Below are 23,620 nucleotides of genomic sequence, written 5' to 3'. Positions count from 1 at the left end.
CCACCATTGTGCAGCACATAGAAGAAGACATGACTGTATTTGAATAAATGTAGATTGCCCAGAGCAGTTTTTATTGGCCTATCACGTGGTGTTCCATGCCTAGCGTTGTCCTTCCTCTGATGCCCACATGCAGGATTGGCCTTGACACCTGACCTCAAGAGGAGGGCTGGCCATATGGTCTCTCTCCCTTACGTCAACATGCGAATGCCTGCAATGCTGGGTATAGGATTGTTCCCCAAGAGGAGTCCAGGAATACCCCCTTGAGCAAATCATCCATTAATTACCTGTTTAGAAAAGAAATTTCACAGCACTAACCCATACCTGCCCATGCAGAATGTTCTCCCTTTGAGTTCAGTGGGGCTTACTCTGGAGGAACTGCATAAGGCTCCATAGATGTACTGTACACTTCTCCCTTCCACAAGGCTGGGTTTGGGGGTGCTGGACTACTGCCAGTGCATGGCTCCTGTGCCTCCAGAAATGTAACTAAACAAGCATAAACTTATAATCAGTAGTGTTGACAAATATTTCCACGTAGTAACATGAGCAATCAACCTTAAAGGTCCTCATGAGCTCCTGATGTTGAGCCTGAATTAGAGATGTTGTGTTTGGGAGCAAGTAGACCACCTCAATGTTGAATTCATGGGGTTCTGGGCAACATTCGAGAGAGAAGTGTAGAATTAAAAATATTGCAGCATTTAAAAAAATTAACCGACTTAATTCAATGTGACCTTTCGTGGATCAAAACCCACTTTTTCTGACACAATGACATACTACAGAATGATCTTCTGAAGTATTTCATGTGCCACATTTTGACTCCCGCCCATTTAATTTTGCCTAAATAAGATTGCAACCTAAATTCATGTATTATTAATCCTGATTATGAATTTTACTGTGCACCACACACTTCTGTGTCCATTACACCCCTTTAGTGTCCTTTTACGAAACTCCCCTTCATTTCTGCTTTATTTATGGAAATGATATATATTGTGTGGGATTGACTGGTTTATGACGTCGCTTGTACAGTGGACAGAGCGATAAAACAAAGGGGCCACCCTTTCTTCCCTCTGTCCTAAATTTCCCGTTTTGTGACTAAGGAGGGAGGTGTGGGGGGGGGCAAATAACCCTTTTTTTTTTCTCCCTCTCCCCCAAAACGCCCTCGTCAGACCTGGCAAACAGGCCGGCTTAAGGACGCATGCGCACGAGCTCCCCATACAGACGCTCTTTCCCCCACCCTCTCTCTCTCTCTACCAGCGCCTGGTGGCCGCGGCGCGCGTTCCGGGGGTGCGCGCGCACCCTTCCACAGCCGCGCGAGAGACAGAGAGAGAGCGCGCGTGCGCCCTCCCTCCCTGTGTCGAGGAGCGTTCGGGCTCCTTCTTCTTCTTCTTCTTCGCCCGCCCGACCTCTTTTGTTTGTTTGTTTGCCGTTTCCCTTCCTTCCCTCCTTCCCCTCCGCCAGAGGGGCGCCCGCCAACCACGCAGCGCCCGCCCGCTTCTCTTTTTTTCCCCCCTTTCCTTTCCTTTCTCCCTCCCTCCCCCCGCTCGCTCTTGAGCGCCTTTTCTTCAGCCTTCCCTCAGAGACCGTCGTCGACGTCGTTGCCGCCGCCGCTTCCTCAGCCCCAAACGCCGCCCCTCGTGCGATCTCTCCGGGGTGGGAGCCAGGCCGCGGCTCGCCGCCCAGCCCAGCCCAGCGCCCACAGGTGAGGTGGCGGAGCGGCGTCCGTGAGGGGGGATTATGTAACCCTCCTTCCCGCCCGGCTCCCTCCCTTTCCCCACCCCCACCCCCCTCAGCCTCCGAGTAGGCCTCGCCGCGGCCTAACGACGCCTCACGAGAGCCCTGAGGCGAGGCGAGGCCTCGAGGGTCGCCTCCTCTTCCCTGGCTGGCCGGCGGGAGGGAGGCCGGGAAGGGAACCCGGGCCTGTCAGGGCGGGAGAGGCCGGCCTCCTCCTCCTCTTCCTGGCTCTCGTGTAGGCCCCGCTCCGCCTCCCTTCCTTCCCGCCTCCCTTTGTGAGGAGGCCGGAGCCGGCTGGGCCTGCCTTTGGCCTCGAATGCCTTTTGTGTCGGCGAAAGGAGGAGGGGGGGAAGGAAGCCGCTTCGGGCCGAGCCGGGGGCCGCCTCCCTGGCTTCTTTCCCCGACTTTTTCCTCTCCCTTCATGTCTTCGCGAGGTGGGGAGGGCTTCCAACACGGGGCAGGAGGGGCGGCGGCGGCGGTGTGGGTGGGGAAGAGAGAGCGCGAGTTTCCAGGCCGAGGAGCCGAAGCCTTCTGGGGGGGGGTTGGAGGGGAGCCCCTTCCTGGGGAGGCGAAGGAGAGGCCCCCGGGGGGGGGGCTTTCCATAGGATCATGAAGTTGGAAAGGGGCCCCTGAGGCCATCAAGCCCAACCCCCTGCTCAAGGCAGGAACCCAAATCTGACAGATGGGTGTCAAAAGTTTCTCTTGAAGGTTTCCAATGTTGTAGCGCCCACCATCTATCTCCCCTTGAGATCGTGCCTTCTTCCCTTGTCCTACTGCTCTAACAGCGAGGAAGTTTTGTTTTTTTCTTGACCTTCAGTCGAAATCTGTATCTTGAACCCGTGGTTGCATGTCCTGCGCTCTTCTGTGTAATGAGCAAAGAGCAAATCCTGCCTCTTCTGTGTAATGACAGCCTTTCAAGTACAGTATTTGAAAAGTGTTATCATATCTCCCCTCAGTCTTTTCTCAAGGCCTAAACATGTCCAGTTCTTTCCATTTTTCCTCCTGGTTCAGGATGGGGAAGGTCCTCCTGACGGTCCCAAGAAGTATGTCTGATGAAGGAGATGTGTCTGTGAAAGTGCATATTAAAAAATGATGAAAGTTAGTCTTTAAGGCATCACCATGTTTTGTCTTCTTTATTTATTTTTTTACTTTTTTCATTCCCAAGGAGACCCGCTATGGGATGAACATTCCTGTTAGCTTAAGTGAGATCGGAGTGGGGATTCAGTGGATCTGCTGTGGTTGAGACTGATAATAGAATATAGTCTGTGCCCTTTTATGCTGTACAGTATCTTTTCTCCTCCTCTTACTCTTTCTGTAAGAATGATTATAATGTGACCTGGGAAGAATTTCTATGACATGTCATATTTTTCCATGACATGTCATACTTGTTTCTGCAGCCTATGTTTGAACTTATAAATGGGTTTGGACATGGGTTTGAGTAATCTGATGAGAAAGGCCAGATTACTTAGAAACATGTTCAAACTTGCTTGTGGGTTCAAGTATAGGTTGCAGAGAAAGTGTGAAATGTTATAGAAATCCTCTCCCTAAGTGCATTTAAATTTAAGTTGACCTTTGGACTTAAAAAAGACAGCTTACATTTTGCCTGTGGTGAACTCTTTTTTTGTAGTGAAAATGATGTAATTCACCTTTAACTTTGCATCAAGTTGCCATACAGTTTGTTTTGGTGAGCTTTTTTGCAGTAAAAACAATTAACGTGCAGTGAAATTTGCATTAGTCTTCAAAAAGGATGATGCAAAAAACAATAGATCTTCATTGATATATAAGCCTCATTAGTGCACTACACTAATTTATTTATTTAACATAAATACCTGGTAGGAGTACAGTACATGTTTCCTTTGAGAGAGGAAAAATATATAAATTAAATTAATAAAAGTTTCTTGTAAATTACACTTTTTTCTGGTGACCTTTCCCTTTGCCTTGATAATAATTGTGACTATGATGTCCATTTAAGCTTCCACTAATCTTAATTTAAAAAAAAAAAGGTTTTCTTCACACATTTTATTTGGTGTGAATTTTTGTTGTTTCAGTAAAAAAGCTTCTACACATTTTATTGGAACGACAGTCATGAACAAGCTTTCCAGTGGTCCTAACCTCTTCATCAAGATGAAAGTTTAAACAAGGAAAAGTTGGGTGTTACGGTGATCATAAGGGTGATTTCCAAATGTTTCCTCTTTGTAACATTCTTTTACAATTGAAAAAAGATGAGTAACTGCTCAGAGATAAGTAAGGTACAAATGAATTTGTCCATGTCTAGGTACCAGACTATTTTGTAACACATGTCCATGGATAAAGGAAGTAACAACTCTCTTTCTCTGAATGGGAAGGTAAAATGTCCAGATTGATTGATTGATAAAAAGGCCAAATAGGAGCACATATTTCCCTTGTCAGAGAAAATAATTAAAAAAGGAAAATAGTAGTCTTTTTCTATTATATATGTCCTACAGTTCTTGCATTGACTGTGGAAGATGAGGCAGTTCATTCTCTTTCTCCCCTTAGTACCTTCAAAAGTTCTTGGCAACTAATAGCACTTTCCTCATTGTCTTGCTTGCTTACTTTCTATTTTAAACCATTTTTCTTGGTCCTAAAGAGTTCTGACATTCCCTTTCTGCTCACGTCCTGAGATGAAAGAAGGGTGGGTAGGAAGGTGGTTATCTGTAGTTTCAGAAAAATACAAAAGGTATTATGCAAATCTATGCTTACTCAGAGGCCCATTATATTAGATTTATTTATTTATTTATTAAATTTATACCCCGCCCCTCTAGACCATGTCTACTCGGTCTATTAGATGGAACTTACTCTCCAGTAAGTATGATTCTAGCAAAGCAGTGGCTTTTGTATTAGGTCATTGTGTTAATGAGGGTCTGTGGTGCAGAAAATGCATATATATCCCTAGTCAAAATCTTTGCTGAACTCTTTTAACTCCCCCCTTCCCTCTGCCACTTTTTTCATCAAGCAAAAAAATATTCAACTCTCATTCCCCTTTGTTGTCCCCTCTTCTCCCACTTTGCATTATCCCTCTGCCTAGGTGGCTACATCCTGTCTATTTCACAACACATTGCTATATTGCTGTTTTTAAGTACATGGCAGTATGTAAATATATGCTATCTGTAAGGTGCAGGAAGTGGATAAAATGTGTGAGGTGCTGCTGTAGCTGGTTGTGTATTTGGTACAGCAGTTGTGGTTACTGAATGTGGCCTTTTGTAGGACAGTGAAGAACTGATCTTTCCTCCGTGCAAGCTAAATAAAATTGGGATGGGGGCCTTGTGGGGAGTGTGTGTAACTGTTAGAAGGTCAAAATGAGGAGCTCTGAAAGGATATCTTGCCAGTGTCCCATTTTCCAAGGGAAAAAACCACATTGATTGTCTCTATATTGGGACTACTAATTGTATGAGTAGACGTCTCTTTCTGCATGAAACAGCTGTATATAGAGGAAGATGCTGTTCTTCCAGGTCATTTAACTAGATCTGATGAGAGTGTATAGTTACATAACGTATCTTGGTCTTTAAAAGTATAAAGGTCCACTGTATTTGATGTTTTAAAGAAATCCTTCTTGTCATGATCTAGTTCTTCTTGTTCTCTGTATAAAAGCTGTAAGCGTACTTTGAAATCACAGGCTTTTCAAGTTTGGAATGTTTGTTTTGGTGCTCTGACATCAATATTGCATGACCAGTTAGTTCAGAAGTTAAATAACATTCAGGAAGATATGAGGCGTTGACCACTTAGAACCTTTTGAGAATGAGTAAAATGTTTATATATTTATTTATTTGATTTATATTCCATCTTCTCCCAGAATGTGGGTCCAAAGCTGCTCATAATTTTTTTTTATAAGTGCAGGTAAAAACACAGTGAATTGTAATAGTTACTGACACAATTAAACGAGTTACAATATTGAAACAAAAACTTTAAATTAAAACTGGTTTTTAAAATATCTCAAAATAATACAAATTAAAAAGTGCAATGGATACAGTATGTTGAACACCCTATCCTTTGCCAGTAGACCATTGCTGAAGGCCTACCTAAAAAGAAAGACTTTTGCTGGTTGGTAGAAGAACACCAATGAGATGGCCTGGAGAAAGTAACAATGTTAGTCCTTTCATTAATTCAAAACATAAAGTCTAATAGTTCTCAGTTCTGTCTGCAGCTCCAATGAGGATACTGCTGATCGTGGTGGTGAGAATTAACATTTCTGCTCTGCTTTTCCATTAGTGGCTGTGGCTCAGGGCAGCTTATGAAAACATAATAAAATGATAGGTAAAAACAAATTGAGGAACACAGATCCTTTGTGAGGCAGAGAAACTGCCTAGAAGGGGAGCTGGGCTGCTGTCTCTGCAATTGCGCCAGCCTATCAGCTGCACAGCCTATCAGCCTGCACAGGAAAAGCAGGGCAAGCCCCTGGAAGGGAAGTCTCTGAAGATGGTGGCAGCAAATGAGGAAGAGGCAGCAGGACCAGGTAGGGAGGCAATGGGGGGGGGGGGCAGCAGGAAGGAACTGGGTTATCTATTTTGCTGAAGTAGAACGAAGCACTGAGCAGAAAAAAGTTCAGTGCTTCGTTTCAGCAAAATGCTTACACGAACTGAACCACGAACCATCCCAGTTCGTACATTTTTCTATTCATAGTTCTGTTCATGCCCATCTCTAGGTGTAAGCGTTAGAAGCTCCACCATCTGAATTACAAACACCAGTGCTAGAGGTGTTGGAGCATTTGTTCTAATACATTTCAGGCTTCAGTACTGTGCATTTATTAGAAGAGTAAATCAGATTCATTTATTCAGAAATGTTTAATTTTCTACTACTAGAATTACAGAGAAACAGCTTTTCGGTCTATTTAATTAATTTCTTTGTCCTAATCAAGAGGTAGACTAACTACTAAAAGATCGTTTTGATAGTGGAAGCTAAAAACTGTCTTTAACTTGGATTTGACAAAGTGCTGGTTAATGTCATGGGGAGTGTAACAAAAGATGGAACATCTCACCTCCCCCCCCCACCCCCGGGTTCTTGCTGCCATGAAGTGAACCAGTACTTTGAAGAAAACACATAAAGGACTCAGAAGTGATGTGTAGTAGTCTTTTTCAGGGTGTGGCTTGGATTGTAATGTTGTTTTTCATCTAATCATATGATTAGATACAAAGCAACATTACAATCCATTCTCTCTATATGAGAGATTGATAGCAATCTGTCATATAGGGTGAGATTGCTATATTTTTTAATATAGCAATCACAATTTAGTAAATGTAATAGGCCACCAGTTTTAGTATTCACATTACATTTACAGGATTGTGATTGCTATATTAAAAATAGAATATCAGTTAACATTTATTAAAAACCAATCCTGTACCACTATAGGAACATACAGTATTTCTATCTGGATTCATGTGTGTGCATACACTTTTTTTTAGAAGTTGCCATAGGAAGCTTAATGACCTTTTATGTTTTTAAAACTTTGTATCATGTTAAAAGTAACAAATGCAGTTCCTGCTGTTAAGGAAGAGATAATACTCAAAGCATAAGGATGGATGTTTCTAATTTCCATGTGGCTTCTTCCAGTGCAATATTTAGGGATATCAAGTTGTGAGGCTTATCTGAAGATCGCATTAACAGGCAGGCTACTTAACTTGCACCATGATTCTTCTGTGTTAAGAGATTCCTAAATTGCAGCCTTCTGAGTACATGCTATAGTTATTTTGGTGTCCTCAAATGAAAGTGGAACACTTTAGCTAGGATCTAAAGGAGGCATTTGTAATGACACATATGGCCAGTGGATCCTGCCCTTTTTTATTTTTTTAACTAACAAGTTCCTCCAAGCTCACTGTGTCACAACCTTTTGAAACCACATTTAGGGCTTGCCATGTGGCAAATAGTCTTTAAAAAAACTTCTAAATACCTCTTAGGCATTCAGCTAGGCCATGAGTTTTTTTTTATTCTAATCTTCAGTCTTTTATGGGAAAAGTATTCCACATTCTCAGTGTTAGATTTTTTTTTAATACTAGTAGTAGTGTCTATGCTCTACTTCCAAGGGAATGAAAAAGTATTCATGATTTTTGGGCATTTGAGCAACTATGGACTCAGAATTCAGAAACATTAGTACGAGAATTATTGCTAGAGATTCAAGTAATAGACTACGAGCAGTCTGACTCGTAGTGTATGATGTAGCTCAAATACATGTGCTAGACTAAGGAGTTGCTGTATCTGTTTATAGTCATCAAGCTTTACACGTCCTGGAAAAAAGAAAGAAAGAAGCAATTTGGGATTCTAGGGGTTCTTATTAGAAAAGGTAGAGGAGGCTATGCATTACTGAACTGATTGACTTTGCAGTTATAAACTGACTGGAGTTGGAGGAAAGTTCCATGTATGTTATTGGGTTTTAGTGTTGAGTAACTGTGGTTACGACAAAGCTTTTGGTGGAATTGGGAATATACACAGTTGCAGCCTGGGTAAAAAGTTTTGGAATCCTGGGAGTTGTAGTTTATAAAGATGGGGGGGGGAAAGACTTTTCTGAGCCTCACAATAATCCCAATTCTCTGATGATGTGGAGAGGATGCAACAACAAATCTAAATTGCAGGTCTTGTACAAATGAGCTCTTCATATTTAATGGGATGTAACCTGCCCCACCTAAAATAATTAACTGTGGGCTTTAGTTATTTTGCTTGTCTCTGGCAAACCATGCACATACACACCCATGAAGGGGAAGAATGTCTCCTACGATATCCAGAAGATGATCAAATACTGATGAATCTTAGGATGTGGGGAGAATTCTGCACTCAAGAAGAAAGCTTTTATGTTCGGCTTTTACACTGCTCGTTTGCAACTTGCTCCCAATCCTAGAACTGCTTTTGTGAGATTGTTGTGCACAGTGGGATTTCTTCCTTCTGGTAGCAGCTTTCTATATAATGTTGTACAAGTTGGTTTGGAACTTGTGGAACTTCAGAAGCAAAACTCTTGGAGAAAAAAATAGAATACAGTATTGGGAAACATTATGGTAGAAACAGAACAGGGGCAGGGGTTTTTTTTTTGTATACACAGTCCATTGTATGTGTTTAAATTGAGTCTCTTGAGCAGTTCATGTAGCCTTCCAGATGATGTTGGACTGCAACTCTCAGAGTTCTCACCATTGGCTTTGTTTGATGGTAGTGACAATCCCAACAACATCTGGAGGGCAGCTCTTAGTCCAGCCAGGTTCTAAAAAGAATTATTGATAATGTCTTGATAGCATCTTTATTGCAAGAAGTAGTATTATAGATCAATTTGATTGTCACTTCTACATAACTGGATTGTTAGTAATGGGAAAATGAAGAACATTCTTTAAATTTCTTGCTCTCATCAACTTAGGCTGCTTTGACACCTTGAGGCACGGTGTCAGCAAGATATTTCCAAGCCCCATAAGGTTTCTTGCTCCCAGAACAAGAGTGACACAAGAATATGCAAGTGTGTAGGTTCAAGGGATGGTGGGGATGGAGTCCTGTATGTGAGCCCCATCTTCCACATCCCAACTCCACCAAGAAGTCCTGCAGAAATTCACCTGTTCAGCAAAGAATGAGAGAAGCAAGGATTTACATCTCTAGTTAATAAAGGCTATGTATTAACTTCCTTGTAGGTTTATTTTTTCATCTCATACACATCCTTAAAGCTAAAATTTGTAGTGAGGTTTCCTGATTGATAGAAATTCAAGAAAACATACCATCATTTCTCTTGAGTCTTTTTGTATGTGCAGTTGTAATAACTAACCTACAATGCTTCATTTACACTTTTTATTACTAGATTAATGTTTGAAAGAAAAAACTGAATATATATAATCTTAAGTAGAACACACAGTGCAGTTTGAGAATTATAACAATCCATAATGTGGTCATCTGCATTTGCCATGGCCTACAGAGATACTTGGATAGGTTGCAGTGTAATAATTCCTACTATGGCAGATGTTTCTGTTTTCTCCTGGTCTCTGTAAAGTGTGGCTAAATACATAAATAAAATAGATTTTCACTAGGTCAAGAATGGAGGTGTGATGTGGCATCTGTGAATAACTCCCTTTTACCTGCTAAATGTGCTTGTTGTTAAAAATCTGGCAGTGAGGAACAGGTAGGGTGAAGTGCCTTTATTCACCTTCCTTCTCTATTCCCTAGAATGCTTCTAGGCCCCATGTGGAACCCAAGACATTCTTAGGAAATAAAGATGGTAAAGCTGCAGGTAAGAACCTCGTTTTGAAATGCTTTTGGCTGCCCCTCCAAATAAAAATGGTGCTTATGGTGTGGGATATGAAAATCCATTGTTCTTGCTCAGTTTCACAATTTTCCACCTTCATTCTTGTTCTGTTTCATTTTCATGCCAGGCAGTAGTGCCTCTCCCATCTATATATACAGGAGGCATGGTCATAATTTTGTGTATTTTTTCAAAATATTGAATACTTGTACAGTATTTTATAATGATTAAAATGTATGCTTATTTTTCAAATAATACACATTTTTGGTTGCGCTATATGTATTGTTTAGGTCCTTTTTCTTCTTTAAATTATATCTCACACCTCATAGATGTAAGGGATTTCTGAGGAAAAATACAGTACATTATGTTCCACTGGCAGTCTCAGGATTTGTAAGACTGATATTTCTATATAGAAATGTGAAAGAGGGGAGTTCCATTCTGTCTTTGGGATAGCAGGGGTGTTTGTGACCTAATTTTGGGGATACCTCAGGAAGTGGCCTGAGGGAGGGCTAAGAGTGGTTGCATGGGTGCTTAACATAGGTGTGAGAGAGGAGCAAGTAGAGTATTTGGGAGTATGAAGAGGAATAGATGAAGGTGGACAAAACAGGAGGCAGATCCTGTGCACCTGCCTTCATCCTGGCTCTGTGTGTAATAGGTGGAATGAAAAAAAGGTTAATGGATGTTTTGGAAAGTTGGTTGAGACAACAGAATGGGGAGTGTGTGATCCAGATAGAGAGGGAATTTTTGGGGAAACAGGGTGCTTGCATACTTATTTTGTTTTTACCCTGCCTTTCTCCTTAAAAGGACCCATATTCAGGTTCTTGGCCCATAACTTTGCCTTTCTGTGAAGTGGATGTTTTGTGTTTGGCTCCACCCATTATTTCAACCATTTCAAGAATACTAGTGCTTTATGGGTGGATATTTGCATTTCCTGTTCAAAGCCCAGTGTTAACATTTGAGTAGTTTTGGTAACCTCTGTATACAGTTTATATGATTTTGTAGTTTTTGTCCGCATGCAGTCTTAACACTCTTACTATGGTTATGTATACTTAGGTCACTTCTTAAAATTATGTTAGTAATTTTATAAAGCAGCATGCAATATATGAGTTGCAACTAGATGAGAAGCAGATCATGTCCAAAAAAGGACCACTTAAAATAACCTTCCAGGGATGGGAATCAAAAAACCTGGAAAAGAAATGCTGTGGCAATAAATATTGAGCTCTTTGAAATGACGTCTAATTATATGTTTCAGTAAATCTATAATGTGTTTGCAGCTTTGCTTTTAAATTATTTTATTTAAATATATTATTCCAATGAAGAGTAAAAAAATCTTATTCATCATCATTGTGCTTCATTTTTTAAGCAGCTACAATAATTCTTTGAAATAGCTTTCTGGCATATTTTCAGACTGGTGTCTTAACTGCTAAAAAGGTATTAGTAAGAAAATTGGCATCTTCCCCCCCATCCCAAACCACATGCCCAGTTACAGACACTCATTTCACATTCAGAATGACATATACTTAATTTAAACCTGTTTCCCTCAAATACACAAAAGATTATACAGTATGTGTCACTGTTTATGGCTAATAAATGCCACATTCTGATGTGTAAATTCTAAGTGAGGACATGTGAAGCACACATGGGAAAGTCAAGGGAGATGAAGATATGAGTTACCATCTTGTTAGAATATCTCTTTGCCCAGAAAGAGTCCCTGGAGAAGTGCAGAACTTAAGCTACCATCACACCCAGCTTCTCAGACAGGTGATCAGACCAGGAAATGTAGCAACAATTGTGGAACTGGCCTGACATGGTGAGAAAGGTGGAGGCCTGCAGAAGATAAGCTTTAGCCCACATTGCCTTAAAAGGCATATGTTTCTATGACCATTTTGCTCATTATCTCGGGTCTGAGAGCCATCAGTGTCTTTTAAAAATTGTAAAGCAGTTGTAGAGGGCCAGGAGTGAACTACTCTGATCAGAACAGCACTTCTAACCTGAAGGCCTCTCTGTTTTTTGTAGGTAACTGTCTATTTTGTTTTTATAGAATAATTTAGTTATCCATATTAATTTCTTACAGGCTTTAAGCTGTTAGGGTAAAAAGGCATGAACCTCTAACGTTTGCAGTTGTTTTCTCCATATGTCATCACTATGTTGTGTTGTGCCGTGTGCTGCTATGTCTGGCATTTTGTATATAGTAACGGTCTCTCTTTGTTGACTATACAGTATGTGTATATCCCTAGGCTGCAGGCTCCCACCCACATCCTTTTCTTTGCTACAGAATTTGAGTTAAACATCAACTTTCTGGAATTTTGTCAGCACAATTTTCTTCTGTTTATAGTAGGCTGATCCTTTCCTTGATATCTGTAAGATTGCAGTGGAGTTTTCCTGCTCTTGCTTTTTCAGTTTTACTTTTGTTATTTTTAATACACCTCTTGGTGCAGATCATGACCTTTTATGGGAAGATTTGGCTAAACACATGCTTTGCATATGAAAGGTCCCCATGACATTTGCAAGCCTTGACATGCCAGATACAGCTCTGGAAGACCCCGCCAGAAGGGACCTGCCAGTTGCTGCTTTCTGGGCTGGTTATAAAGTATAAAAGCTCTGCATGGCCTTGGGTCTATACTGTTGTAAGGGCTGTATCTCTCTGTATGACCTGGGCCAGGATTTAATATCTTGGACCTGCTTCCTTTATAAGATGGTTTGCCAAGGATGCAAGATAAGCCCTCTTAATTGGCTGTTCCCATGTTGTGGCATGGCCACCCTTGAGAGGCCAGGTTGACCCCCTCTATTCTAGTACTGTAGTTTTAGAAAAAGGTATCCATGTTAGTCTGTGCCAGCACACCAGGTTAAAAATTAATAAATAAAAATAAAAAAATTAAGGAGACAATTCCTGTCTGCCTCCAGATGTTCTTGGACTTCAACTCCCAGAAATCCTGGCCAGCAGAGGTGGTGGTGAAGGCTTCTGGGAGTTGTAGTCCAAGAACATCTGGAGGCCCAAGGTTGGGGACCAGTGCTTTAGATGACAGTCAGAGACTTCCCATTTTAGGCTGGCTTTTAGTGACTGAACACCATTAAGTTTTATTACAGGATGTAGCATATTTTTATCCTTACATGAGTTTTGAGTTTTCTAAGACAGTATTTTAAAAAATTACTAGTAGTTTTAAAATACTTTTACATGTCTAATGTTGTAATAGACTATATTTTAATTGTACTTGTTTTCAAATCTGTCTTAGATTCTATATGGGGAGAAAGACATTTAAATATATATATTTAAAAACCCTGAAGAACCATTCATTCTCTCTTCAGTGTAGACAGAACTAAGCTAGATGGACCTGCAAAAGGCAGCTTCCTATGTATCAGAAACCCGGCTGGGATTTTAATCAAATGAAGTAGCACAGTTGTTGGAGAAAGGGGGAAGATGAGAAGGAGGTCAGTAGATGAGTGCTTTGACTGCACCCTGTCAGGAGCTACTGCTTTCCGTTTGTTGTTAATCCTGCCACACAAGAAAGAGCAGCAAGCAGGAGGGGGTGAGGCTGGGCTCTTGCTGGTGCCCCTCCTTTTCTGTGAGCTGCAAGACTTAGGTTGGCAGTGCATGGCAAGGAGGAAGGGCTCAGCCCTGCATTTGTCGGCTGTTTCCTTTGCTGTGCTAAGCAGTCTCTTGCTTTGATGGATGCTTGCGTTAGCTGGCTGCAAGCAGACTCCAGCTGGTCATGTGAGGCTCATTCGCCAGCCTCCTTTCCTCCCTAGGCCGAGGCGGGACACCGCCTTCTCTCCCTCTCTCCTCCTCTCCCCCCCCCCCCCCCGTGTTTGTTAGCAGCTGGAGCGAAGCAAGCTCTGGATTCCTTTCACTGCCAGTGATTTTACTGCAGGAGGCAGGAGCCTGAGTTTAAGAGCACTTTCTTTTACATTTGGATTTTACTCTGCACTTTACAGTTGGGTTTGAGCACAATTGTCGCCAAATCGCAATCACTGGAACTGCGGAGCTTGCCCAGGATAATGATCTGGCTGAGTGGTGAAGACGGAAACCTGGGAATCCATTTTAGGAAGCTGTTCTATCAAAGGTGGATTTTGCTTTAATCTGGCCAGATTTACAAGCTTGCTTTCCACTCTCCCCCCCCCCCCCCCGCCGCCTTCTGTGTTTCCGTGGGGACTTGCTCTCTGGATTACTTCAGAAACTTTTCTCAAAGGAGTCTAGCTGGGTTTCCACGCCCTTGCTTGATACAGGGAGCTGCTTGCATCGCATGGATTTGTGCCCTCTTCTGGGTATTGTGTTAGCGCCGGCTGTCTCCAAGCCCTGAAGTTTCCAGGAGGGGCCTCTGTTGTGGATTGCTTTTGTTTCTATGGAGAAACGCAATGAGCTGTTTGACTCCTCATGACGGGGAAATCCACCTTCAGCTTTTTACAAACGTGGAAGGGAATTCTCGATACATGTCTGCCAGGAAATAAAGCCACCAAAAGAAAAGGTAGCCATTTTTAAATTGGAATTGTTAAGCACTAAACCTCAGTGAGGTTTGTGCAAGTTTGCTGTTCTCTGGAATGTGACAGTCATGTAAAATCTTCTTTGTTTGGTGAGGTAGGGGGAAACACCTTAAGGTTGTCCTTCAGCAGATGAGTATACTAGTTGATTCTGGTTCAAGCAATGACAGCCTTGTATTTACTATGTAAAAATCTAAAGGCCTTTAGGCAAAAGAGATATATTTTCTCATGACTTTTCTTTAAACCTCCTACATATTTGAAATTTGCCTCTGCTTGAACCCAAGCCATAAATAAAAACAATAGGTTTTTTTCCCATTGTGAAGTTCAGTATATCCACTCTGTATGTTTGTACTGTACCTAAATTGCTAAGCAATCCCAGCACCCTGGAATCTAGCACATCCTGGTGCTGTAATGCTGTAGAAATCTGATACCATGACCTGTATGTTGCTTCTTGAAGTGTTGGAGTATTGATCCAACTTCAAATGCTTCTCTTTATCTAGCTTTGCTAAAATACACAGGAGAGAAAAAAAAAGACATGAGAATGTCATTTTCTTTCTAGATGGACTTTTTCTGGTGCCAAGGCTTAGATTCCAGAGTTTTTCCTTTCTGCTGCAGCAGATATTTTAGAACTACTTTACGTATGAGAAGGTGAAAGGCAGATGGTATTCTCATGTGATTTCTGAAGTGGATACTTGAAATATGGATATCAGATGAGGTTTTGGTTCAGTCAAAATAGCACATGTATAGTTGGTTAATGGTTTAAGATCTGTTTCAGACTTGGGCATGATCTGACAGGCTCTAATGATGGTGAGACAGGTTTTGAGAAGATGCATGAAAACATGCTTACAAGTAGTGACTCACTATCTATCCTGGTTCTCTTTGTTGTGTAGACATCAGTTTTCCACCCTGACACATATATGTTTCCACCTGACAGTGATCCGTTTTGCTTCTAGAGATGTGTGTAAAGGTTTTTCTATCTGAAGATAACTGTGGTTGTAATTCCAGCGGCTGACAACTAGTAATTTGCCAATATGAACACTGCACCTTTGCACATTTTATAAATGCTGGCCTCTTGATAAAGGAAATAATGAACAACCACTTGTATTTCAAGTTTCTCTCCTCCCCTATTTTATAGTATGTCCTATAAAAAAAGATAGGGACTTATTTTGTATATCAGAACTGATAATTTCGTCAAAAGTCAGGGCATTGAACCCATACTTATGTTGTAGTTTAATGACTGTTTTTTGGCCAGTTGCTCACTCCTGCACTTCATCAAGTTCTTGTAATTGAGAAGGGAGCAAGGAGGTACCTGCATGTGGAAAAGGACACCATTATTTGGTTATATGGCAGTAATTTAACCCAGGAGTTGCACTCCTTTTATTTGTGGTCAAGCTGGCATCTTGACAGGCAAATCAGATTTAACGTGAGATTAGCTGTAGCAAAACATGAATATTACAGCAATCAGGCAGACTTTTGGTTAACTGAGGTACTAGTGTGAGCACAGCCATGCTGTGTCACATTGATTTCTAAAAATTGGCCATGTGCTATTTGTTTTGATTTTTTAAATATCAGGCTCAGAACTTGACAGACACAGGCATGCAAAAGAGATGGAAAAATGAATCAGTTCTCAAATGTTAGGACTCAATTGTTTGTTACCTTGTACTTAGTAAACAAAGGTGATAATTGGATAGGTTGTATCGATCAAATTGCAATTTACCTGCTTTGCTCAGAGTGGAGATGCTCTGGTTTCAAGGTAATTCTTTAAATGGTGAAACTAATAACATTGACAGAACCTTTGCGGTTCCAAAACCAGATAGTAATACAGGGAATTAATATTCTTATTTAGAGAGTCAATAAGTTTGCAAAGCGTACTGGGAGAAATCATTTTGATACAGTAGTAGCTGGAGAATTACAGTGCTCAGTCTTTATCAATTGGGGCGCTGTGGCTTCCAGAAGAACCTTATGAAAATGAGGAGATGGACAGTATTCTGCTTCAGCTCAGTGATACTCATAAAGTGCTTGCACGTTGTTAATGTGTTTAACAATTCTGTGTTACGTTCTGAAGAGCCAGCCCCAGATAGTATTTGAATGACATAATACGCATTTTGATGAAGAGGGGGAGGGCTGCTGTTGCTGGATATTAAAACATTTTATATGAGAATGGTTTACCCACTTCACTTTTCATTTGAGTCTTAGTGTCATGTTGTAACCTGTGGTTGCATGTTGTGATTGCATTCACATAAAAATTTTAGAGAAATGGATACTAAATGGTAACTTAGTAAACCACTTGATTACACTATTTAGTTCTTGGGCTCCTCTCCAGGTCTTTAAAACTGAATGGATAGGATCTATGAGATACCATAGTTGGGAATATTGGCTGTTTGTTGTTGGATGAAATTATTGCACTTGTACATTTATTTGATTAAAAGGGTGTGGAATTTCATATATTTCTAAATAATTACTTAGGATTAAGGAGTTCCTGCAGAAGTGTTTGATCTGTCCACGTTTGGTAGTGCTGGTATGATGTCCATCTTCCTGACATGCTAGCTAGATATTTTAAATTTTAGCTGTATTTATGGCCTAAGACTATAATAAACCTCTGAGATGTTTCTTAATGCAGCTGGTGTGGTTGCCTTCAGAGCCCTAGACAGAATGTAAGAATGGGAAATCAGAACAAACATTTGGTACTTCCTGCATTGGATTATCTACAGCTGCATGCTTTAAATAAACCCTAGTTGGTCATAAATTTAAATTGGTTAAGCCTACATACAAATAAAACAGTGATTTGAGGATAAAAAAGTGTTTTCTTTTTTTGATTATGCACATGTTGCATCAGGCAACTTAAAGAGGCATTCTTTGTTTTGTAAGAAAGGAGGAGGAGGAGGAGGAGGACACTGGCCTTTCATACTATTTGGAAGTCCTCATATTTCTAAACAATGAACAGGGTGAATGTACAGTGTAGGCATGTGTGCTCAGAGGTAAGTCTCAGTGGCCAAAATTGTTTCACATAACTTATGGCAGTGTAGGGGAAATGAAGTCACCATGTTAAGTGGAACTTGTTGCTTAGCAAGTTGTTATGATTGCAGCCTTGGATTTGTAGAGGAATCTTTAGTCCAATTAATTAAAGGATCTAAATATTGCAACCTCAGTTTCCCTATTTTTATTAAATCTGCAGCTTAAGCGTGACATGCAGTGTTTTAGCAGCCTGTATTCTCTTAGGTATCTAATACTTTTGCAGTGACAAACAAACAAGGAAGTGTAGCCAGATGGCAAGAAAGATATGTTGTGAAAATATTTTGATTAATATAAAAAAAACACATGTAAGTAATTAGTGTGGTTTCAAATGTGAGAGGTACAGCATATTGATATTTTTTTTGTCTCTGGTTTTGAAACTGTGCTGGTTTCCTATCTTAAAAAAGCCTAACCTACAAACTCTGTTACCCATTGTGTATAACTGTGGATGCTATCATTCTTCTGGCTCCTGGCACTACTGCTTGGCTTGCTAAGTGCTCCTCACTAAGGTGATGATCAGTGTTTGCATTGCAAATTGTGTATCAAAATTGCTAATTACTGCCTAAAAGATATTGGGCAAAATCTTGTTGACATAGTTCTGGAATTTTGTCAGCACAAAATTGTTGACATGATTATACCGACATAAATCACATCCAGGCACTGGAAATCATTAACTTAAACAAAACTAAAGCTTTGTTCCCCCTCTCCCACCCCCACCAAGGTCCTGAAGCTCCTTGGGGTTTCCTTTTATCCTGGGAAGATCGTGGGATGGGAAGGAAGGCCTGATGGTCAGCAATTGCTGCCGGATTGCTGCAGCTGGGATTGGAACCAATACTTGGCTATTAAAGCCAGTCCTGGATCCCAGTACTCTCAAAGGCTTCCTTGGGGCAAAGGGGACCCACCAGGAGGGGGAAGGGGAAGAAGTTTTCCATTTGTTTAAATTAATTATTTCCAGATTGGGTCTATGCTGGCATAATTATATTTAACAAGATTTCTGCCCACTATGTAAGATCTCAAGACGTATCGGGGAACCTAGTCCCCTCAGCAGCACAGAAATCACAAAGAAAATTGGTTTGGTTTGGTTTTTTAGAAGTTCTAATTAGATTGATCCAGTGGTGTTGGAAATCATCATCCCATCTGTGTAACATCATTAACAGTGAACACTGTTTCGTACTTAAGAGTTTCTTGCTATGGAGGAAATGCATGCAATGAAACAGTGCAACTTAAATCAAATTCGTTTTGCAGTCAGTAGTAGAATGATGGCTACTGCCTTGTGTTTATGTATGCCATCTAAGGCGTGTCTGCAGTAACAGGTTTTATGGGAATTACATGCAAAGAAGCTCTCTTGGTGTTTTGAGTTATTGGAACATTTTACTCCCAGATTATGCTTATTGAAAAACATCTTGGCTTCAGCTTCTCCAAATGCTGCAACTAGTTGCTTTGTAGGAATTTTTAATATCCTGTTTGACCTCCATAGATAGATTGGTTGCCATCTAGATGCATTTAAATCCCAGTAGTTTTAGTGGAACCTAAAATGTGCATAGGTGTGTGATGGGTTGGTGGCTTTTGAATTTTATACCAGTCACAAGTGAGGCTTGTTTCCAGGAATTGTTAAATGAAAACTTTTTGTTTTGCCTCACCTGACGAAATTGATTGCTGGTAGATTCTGTACAGACAAAAGAAAGGCCAGTTTCTTATATTGTTTAACTGAATGCTTGGAATTCAGTCACTGTCACATGATGTCAGCTACTTAGCAGTGCTTTTCAAAAAGTGGATGAAAACTCAGTTGCCTAAGACCATGGTACTTAACCTTTGTTACTCAGATGTTTTTGAACTGCAGCTCTCAGAAACCCCAGCCAGCACAGTTGATGGTGAAGGCTTCTGGGAGTTGCAGTCCAAAACTCCTGAGTAACCCAAGGTTAAGAACCAGTGGCCTAAGAGATATATTTAGAGCCTCTGCTTTCAAATGTGAGCAATTAATGGCCTTCCAAATTTGTTGGATAACAATTGTCATCAGATCTAGTCAGCATGGCCAGGAGTGAGAGCAACTAAATGTTGCAACCCAACTAGAGAAGTGGTTCTCAAACTGGGGTCCCCAGATGTTCCTGGACTGCAATTCCCGGATGCCTTTACCACTTGCCATGCTGGCTGAGATGTCTGGGAGTTGCAGTCCAATAACAACTGAGGACCCACATTTGAGGACCACTGGTGCAGAGGGACACACATTCCTCATTCTGCTCTCCCTAAGCAACATCTCTTTTAAAAGGGATGGACAACTCCTGAGACTGCAGGAGTCTTTCTGCCTACTTTTGAGCATACTGTCTGTGTTTTCATGCACAAACAAATGGCAAATGAAATGCCAGTCCAGCTTTTGGGATCAAATTAGTCTTCTTTTTTTGGGGGGGGGGGACTGTATGTGTGTGCCTTAATTTCTTTCCTATCTTAAAAAGGACCTTGGGAAGGTGTAACTAGACGTGAGATGGCTCATGGAGCACAATTGGCATTTTTGGAATTTGTTCTTTTTTTCAGACGTTGGCAGGTGGTGGGGTCTGGGGCCTCACTGGTGGCTGCATGAAGTTTTCAAGTCACTTTTTCCCCATCCCTGCTTTTTCAAGTATTTATCTGTTTCCTTGTAATTAAGCAATTGCTAAGAAATATTTTTGTTGAAAATGTTTAAGAATAATACCTATTCTCATATATTATATATATACTTGTGTGAGTAAAACTGGTTGCTCTTTTGAATACTTTCCTGGCCTTGTAGGTCAGCTTTAAAGAAGATTGGTCAAATGAAATGGAGGATATGCTTTTAGACAACTATTAGCCATGATAGTCACATTACCCTTCCATATTCAGTGGCAGTGTGTTGCTACATGACCACCGTTTGGTGCCCATCACTTTCTCTCTCTCTCTCTCTCTCTCTCTCTCTCTCTCTCTCTCTCTCTCTCTCTCTCTCTCTCTCTCTCTCTCTCTCTCACACACACACACACACACACACACACACACACACACACACACACACACACACAGAGAGAGAGAGAGAGAGAGAGAGAGAGAGAGAGAGAGAGAGAGAGAGAGAGAGAGAGTGTCACAGGAACTTGGGTTTGAGATGGGGTTTATATCATTATTAATTTCCAAGTGATCACTTTCTCTCTCTCTCTCTCTCTCTCTCTCTCTCTCTCTCTCTCACACACACACACACACACACACACACACACACACACACAGAGAGAGAGAGAGAGAGAGAGAGAGAGAGAGAGAGAGAGTCACAGGAACTTGGGTTTGAGATGGGGTTTATATCATTATTAATTTCCAAGTGATCACTTAAAGAAGATGCTCATCTCCTTTTCTTTTCCTTTTCTTACAGAAATGAGTCGTCAGACTGCTACAGCACTTCCTACAGGTACCTCTAAGTGTACACCATCCCAGAGGGTGCCTGCATTGACTGGTACCACTGCTTCCAACAATGACTTGGCCAGTCTCTTTGAGTGCCCTGTCTGCTTTGACTATGTACTGCCACCAATTCTGCAGTGCCAAAGCGGCCATCTCGTTTGTAGCAACTGTCGGCCGAAGCTTACATGCTGTCCTACCTGCCGAGGCCCCCTGGGTTCTATTCGTAACTTGGCTATGGAAAAAGTGGCCAACTCTGTACTGTTTCCTTGCAAATATGCATCCTCTGGCTGTGAGATAACATTGCCCCACACTGAAAAAGCAGACCATGAAGAGCTTTGTGAATTTCGGCCTTATTCATGTCCATGCCCTGGTGCTTCTTGCAAGTGGCAAGGCTCCCTGGATGCCGTCATGCCCCATCTCATGCACCAGCATAAGTCGATAACAACACTACAGGGAGAAGATATTGTTTTCCTTGCCACAGACATTAATCTTCCTGGCGCTGTGGACTGGGTTATGATGCAGTCTTGCTTTGGCTTTCACTTCATGTTAGTATTGGAGAAACAGGAGAAATACGATGGTCACCAGCAGTTCTTCGCTATCGTTCAGCTGATAGGAACACGGAAGCAAGCTGAAAATTTTGCTTACCGCCTCGAGCTCAATGGTCATAGGCGGCGATTGACTTGGGAAGCAACTCCTCGATCGATTCATGAAGGAATTGCGACGGCCATTATGAATAGTGACTGTCTCGTCTTTGACACCAGCATTGCACAGCTTTTTGCAGAGAATGGCAACTTAGGGATTAATGTGACAATTTCAATGTGCTGAAGCCGTAATCTGACATTTTTGGGCCAGTGTCTAACGAAAGTCAACAATCAATTGTATTCAGTTCCATGGAAACCAAGGTGAACATCTTTCAGCTGCCAGACATGAACAGTTTAGTAGGGAGAGACTAGCTTATATGAAGGTAAATTAATGGGAAGGCTGTTAAAGTACAGGACACAGTTGCATGTAATAACACTAATATATTTAAAGTGAGTCAGCAGTAAACCACTGAATATATATATATATTTGTGTAGATATATGTATCTATCTATATATATATCTATATATATATATATATCGTACCCAAAATGGGCATCCTTTTGTATTGATAATTGATTCTACGAAAAGTGCTGTAAAATAATTCTAAACTTGTTTGTAGATTAATTGTACTTTTGAAGAGGATACTGTTTTGTGTTCCATTTGTGTTCTGTTCTTTGACCGACAAGCCATGCAGGGCGGTTTAGTGTCTGGCCACTACTTCTCCCTATTCCTTCTCTGTAAGTCACTACATAGTATTGCTGCTGTTCTTGTGTAAATTTTCTGTATATTTGCTAATTTTTATTAACTTCAGGTTTTTCATTAAATAAATGACTTTTCTTTTCTGTAATTCAGGTTTTCCCTTTTCCTATTATTTTTTTTAATCTTCTGACATTAATTACAGGTGTCATCTTCTGAAACACATAATTACTTATGGTAAAGTATATAGTTTTTTATGTAATGAGACATTTTGGGGGGATGCAATCCTGCCATTGGTTGTGGTACAGCTAAGTCTCATGTACTTACATGGAACTTTAGACCTAAATAACTCTCTGCTCAGGTTTGCACCCCTTATGTCTTTGCAGTAGTCCATTCAATGATACTGTTGTTCATTCATCTGTTGTTTTGTTTTTTTAACATCTTGCTCTATAAAGAAAACACACCCCGTTGGAGAAGTTCTGAAAAAGGCTTCTTTTAAATTGCAGATGCCCTTGTGTTTTGAGTTAAACGTAAGTTTTGCAAATTTGTTTGAGAATGTTCTAATTTAAAATACGTGGAAGTTCAGGCACATTTTCAAAGGAATTCAGAGATCTTTAGACTTTTTGAAAGTCATCCTTGTATCTATTGGTTGTGCAGTGCAAGAAGGCATTGTCTATACAGTATTTGTAATTATAAATACAGACCATTTGTTTAAAGGAGACAGTTGAAATAAGCTGTTTTTGGTCTTTTTTTAAAATTCTGTCATTAAAAAGAATTCCTGGCAAAATGAAACTCTTAAGTGATTTTTTTCCTTCATGGAATGGAAGCCATCTAGAATGGAATGTTGCTCAGAATTGATGAACCTTTTCTCCAAGGATGTGACCTGGTCTTCCACCAAAGGAATGCTGACTGTGCCAAGGCCTTGTTGAGCCACTCTTTAAATGTCTGTGTGACCCTTGTTCCCAGCCAGGGGCATTAATGTGTGGAATTTCTGAGATCTGAGATCTAGGGCTTGCCCACTGCATCAGTTTTCAAGAAACATAAGCCCATATGCGTGCATCCCCTCTGTATTACTATTTCATCTTGTTAATGAAAGGTTGTCATTGCATCTTTTCACCGTTTACACAAATGAACTTACCCTAAACCTATAATGTCTAATAATAATAACCATGTTATATTTATTTCAGACTTTGAAGTCCAACAAGAGCAAACCAAAATAAGAATGAGAATTGTTTTTTCTACTCAGGAGCAGGATAGGCACTGTGCATGAGGTCTAGGAAATGGAAGATTATTGGATACAGATGACTGAGGTATATACAGGCTAGACACACTTTGCCAAAGTGTAGGTATAGAAGGACAGATAGGAGGGTTATGAAACAGTCTGTGTGGCATACAGTGCTGTGAATTAGATCAAATCCGTTGGAGAAAGAAATTATGTACTCTGTGTAAAATACATGGATGTTCTTGTTTTGAATTCAAACTTAAATTTGAAGAGGGTACTTACTATGCTGCTAACCAGTT

The 23,620-nt window shown here is 40.8% G+C and overlaps 1 protein-coding gene across 3 annotated transcripts; it reads left to right on the top strand.

Annotated features, from left to right (window-relative positions):
• The first annotated feature begins 1,565 nt into the window (after positions 1 to 1,565).
• Positions 1,566 to 22,886, top strand: SIAH1 (siah E3 ubiquitin protein ligase 1). Of its 3 annotated transcripts, XM_020788328.3 has the most exons (3): positions 1,576 to 1,696; positions 9,868 to 9,931; positions 20,796 to 22,886. In XM_020788328.3, the coding sequence occupies exon 3, from the start codon at positions 20,798 to 20,800 to the stop codon at positions 21,644 to 21,646; it is 849 nt and encodes a 282-aa protein (XP_020643987.1). In that variant the 5' UTR covers positions 1,576 to 1,696; positions 9,868 to 9,931; positions 20,796 to 20,797; the 3' UTR covers positions 21,647 to 22,886. The 3 variants fall into 3 exon arrangements, with proteins under 3 accessions (XP_020643986.1, XP_020643987.1, XP_020643985.2); XM_020788327.3 differs by lacking the exon at positions 9,868 to 9,931 and having other exon boundaries at positions 1,566 to 1,696; XM_020788326.3 differs by lacking the exons at positions 1,576 to 1,696; positions 9,868 to 9,931 and adding an exon at positions 13,515 to 14,406.
• Positions 22,887 to 23,620: the final 734 nt, after the last annotated feature.

This window comes from Pogona vitticeps, chromosome 10 (genome assembly GCF_051106095.1).
Source record: "Pogona vitticeps strain Pit_001003342236 chromosome 10, PviZW2.1, whole genome shotgun sequence".
NCBI classification, from domain to species: domain Eukaryota; kingdom Metazoa; phylum Chordata; class Lepidosauria; order Squamata; family Agamidae; genus Pogona; species Pogona vitticeps.
The sequence above is the reverse complement of the archived record's forward strand: the minus strand, read 5'-3'. Positions and strand labels throughout refer to the sequence as shown.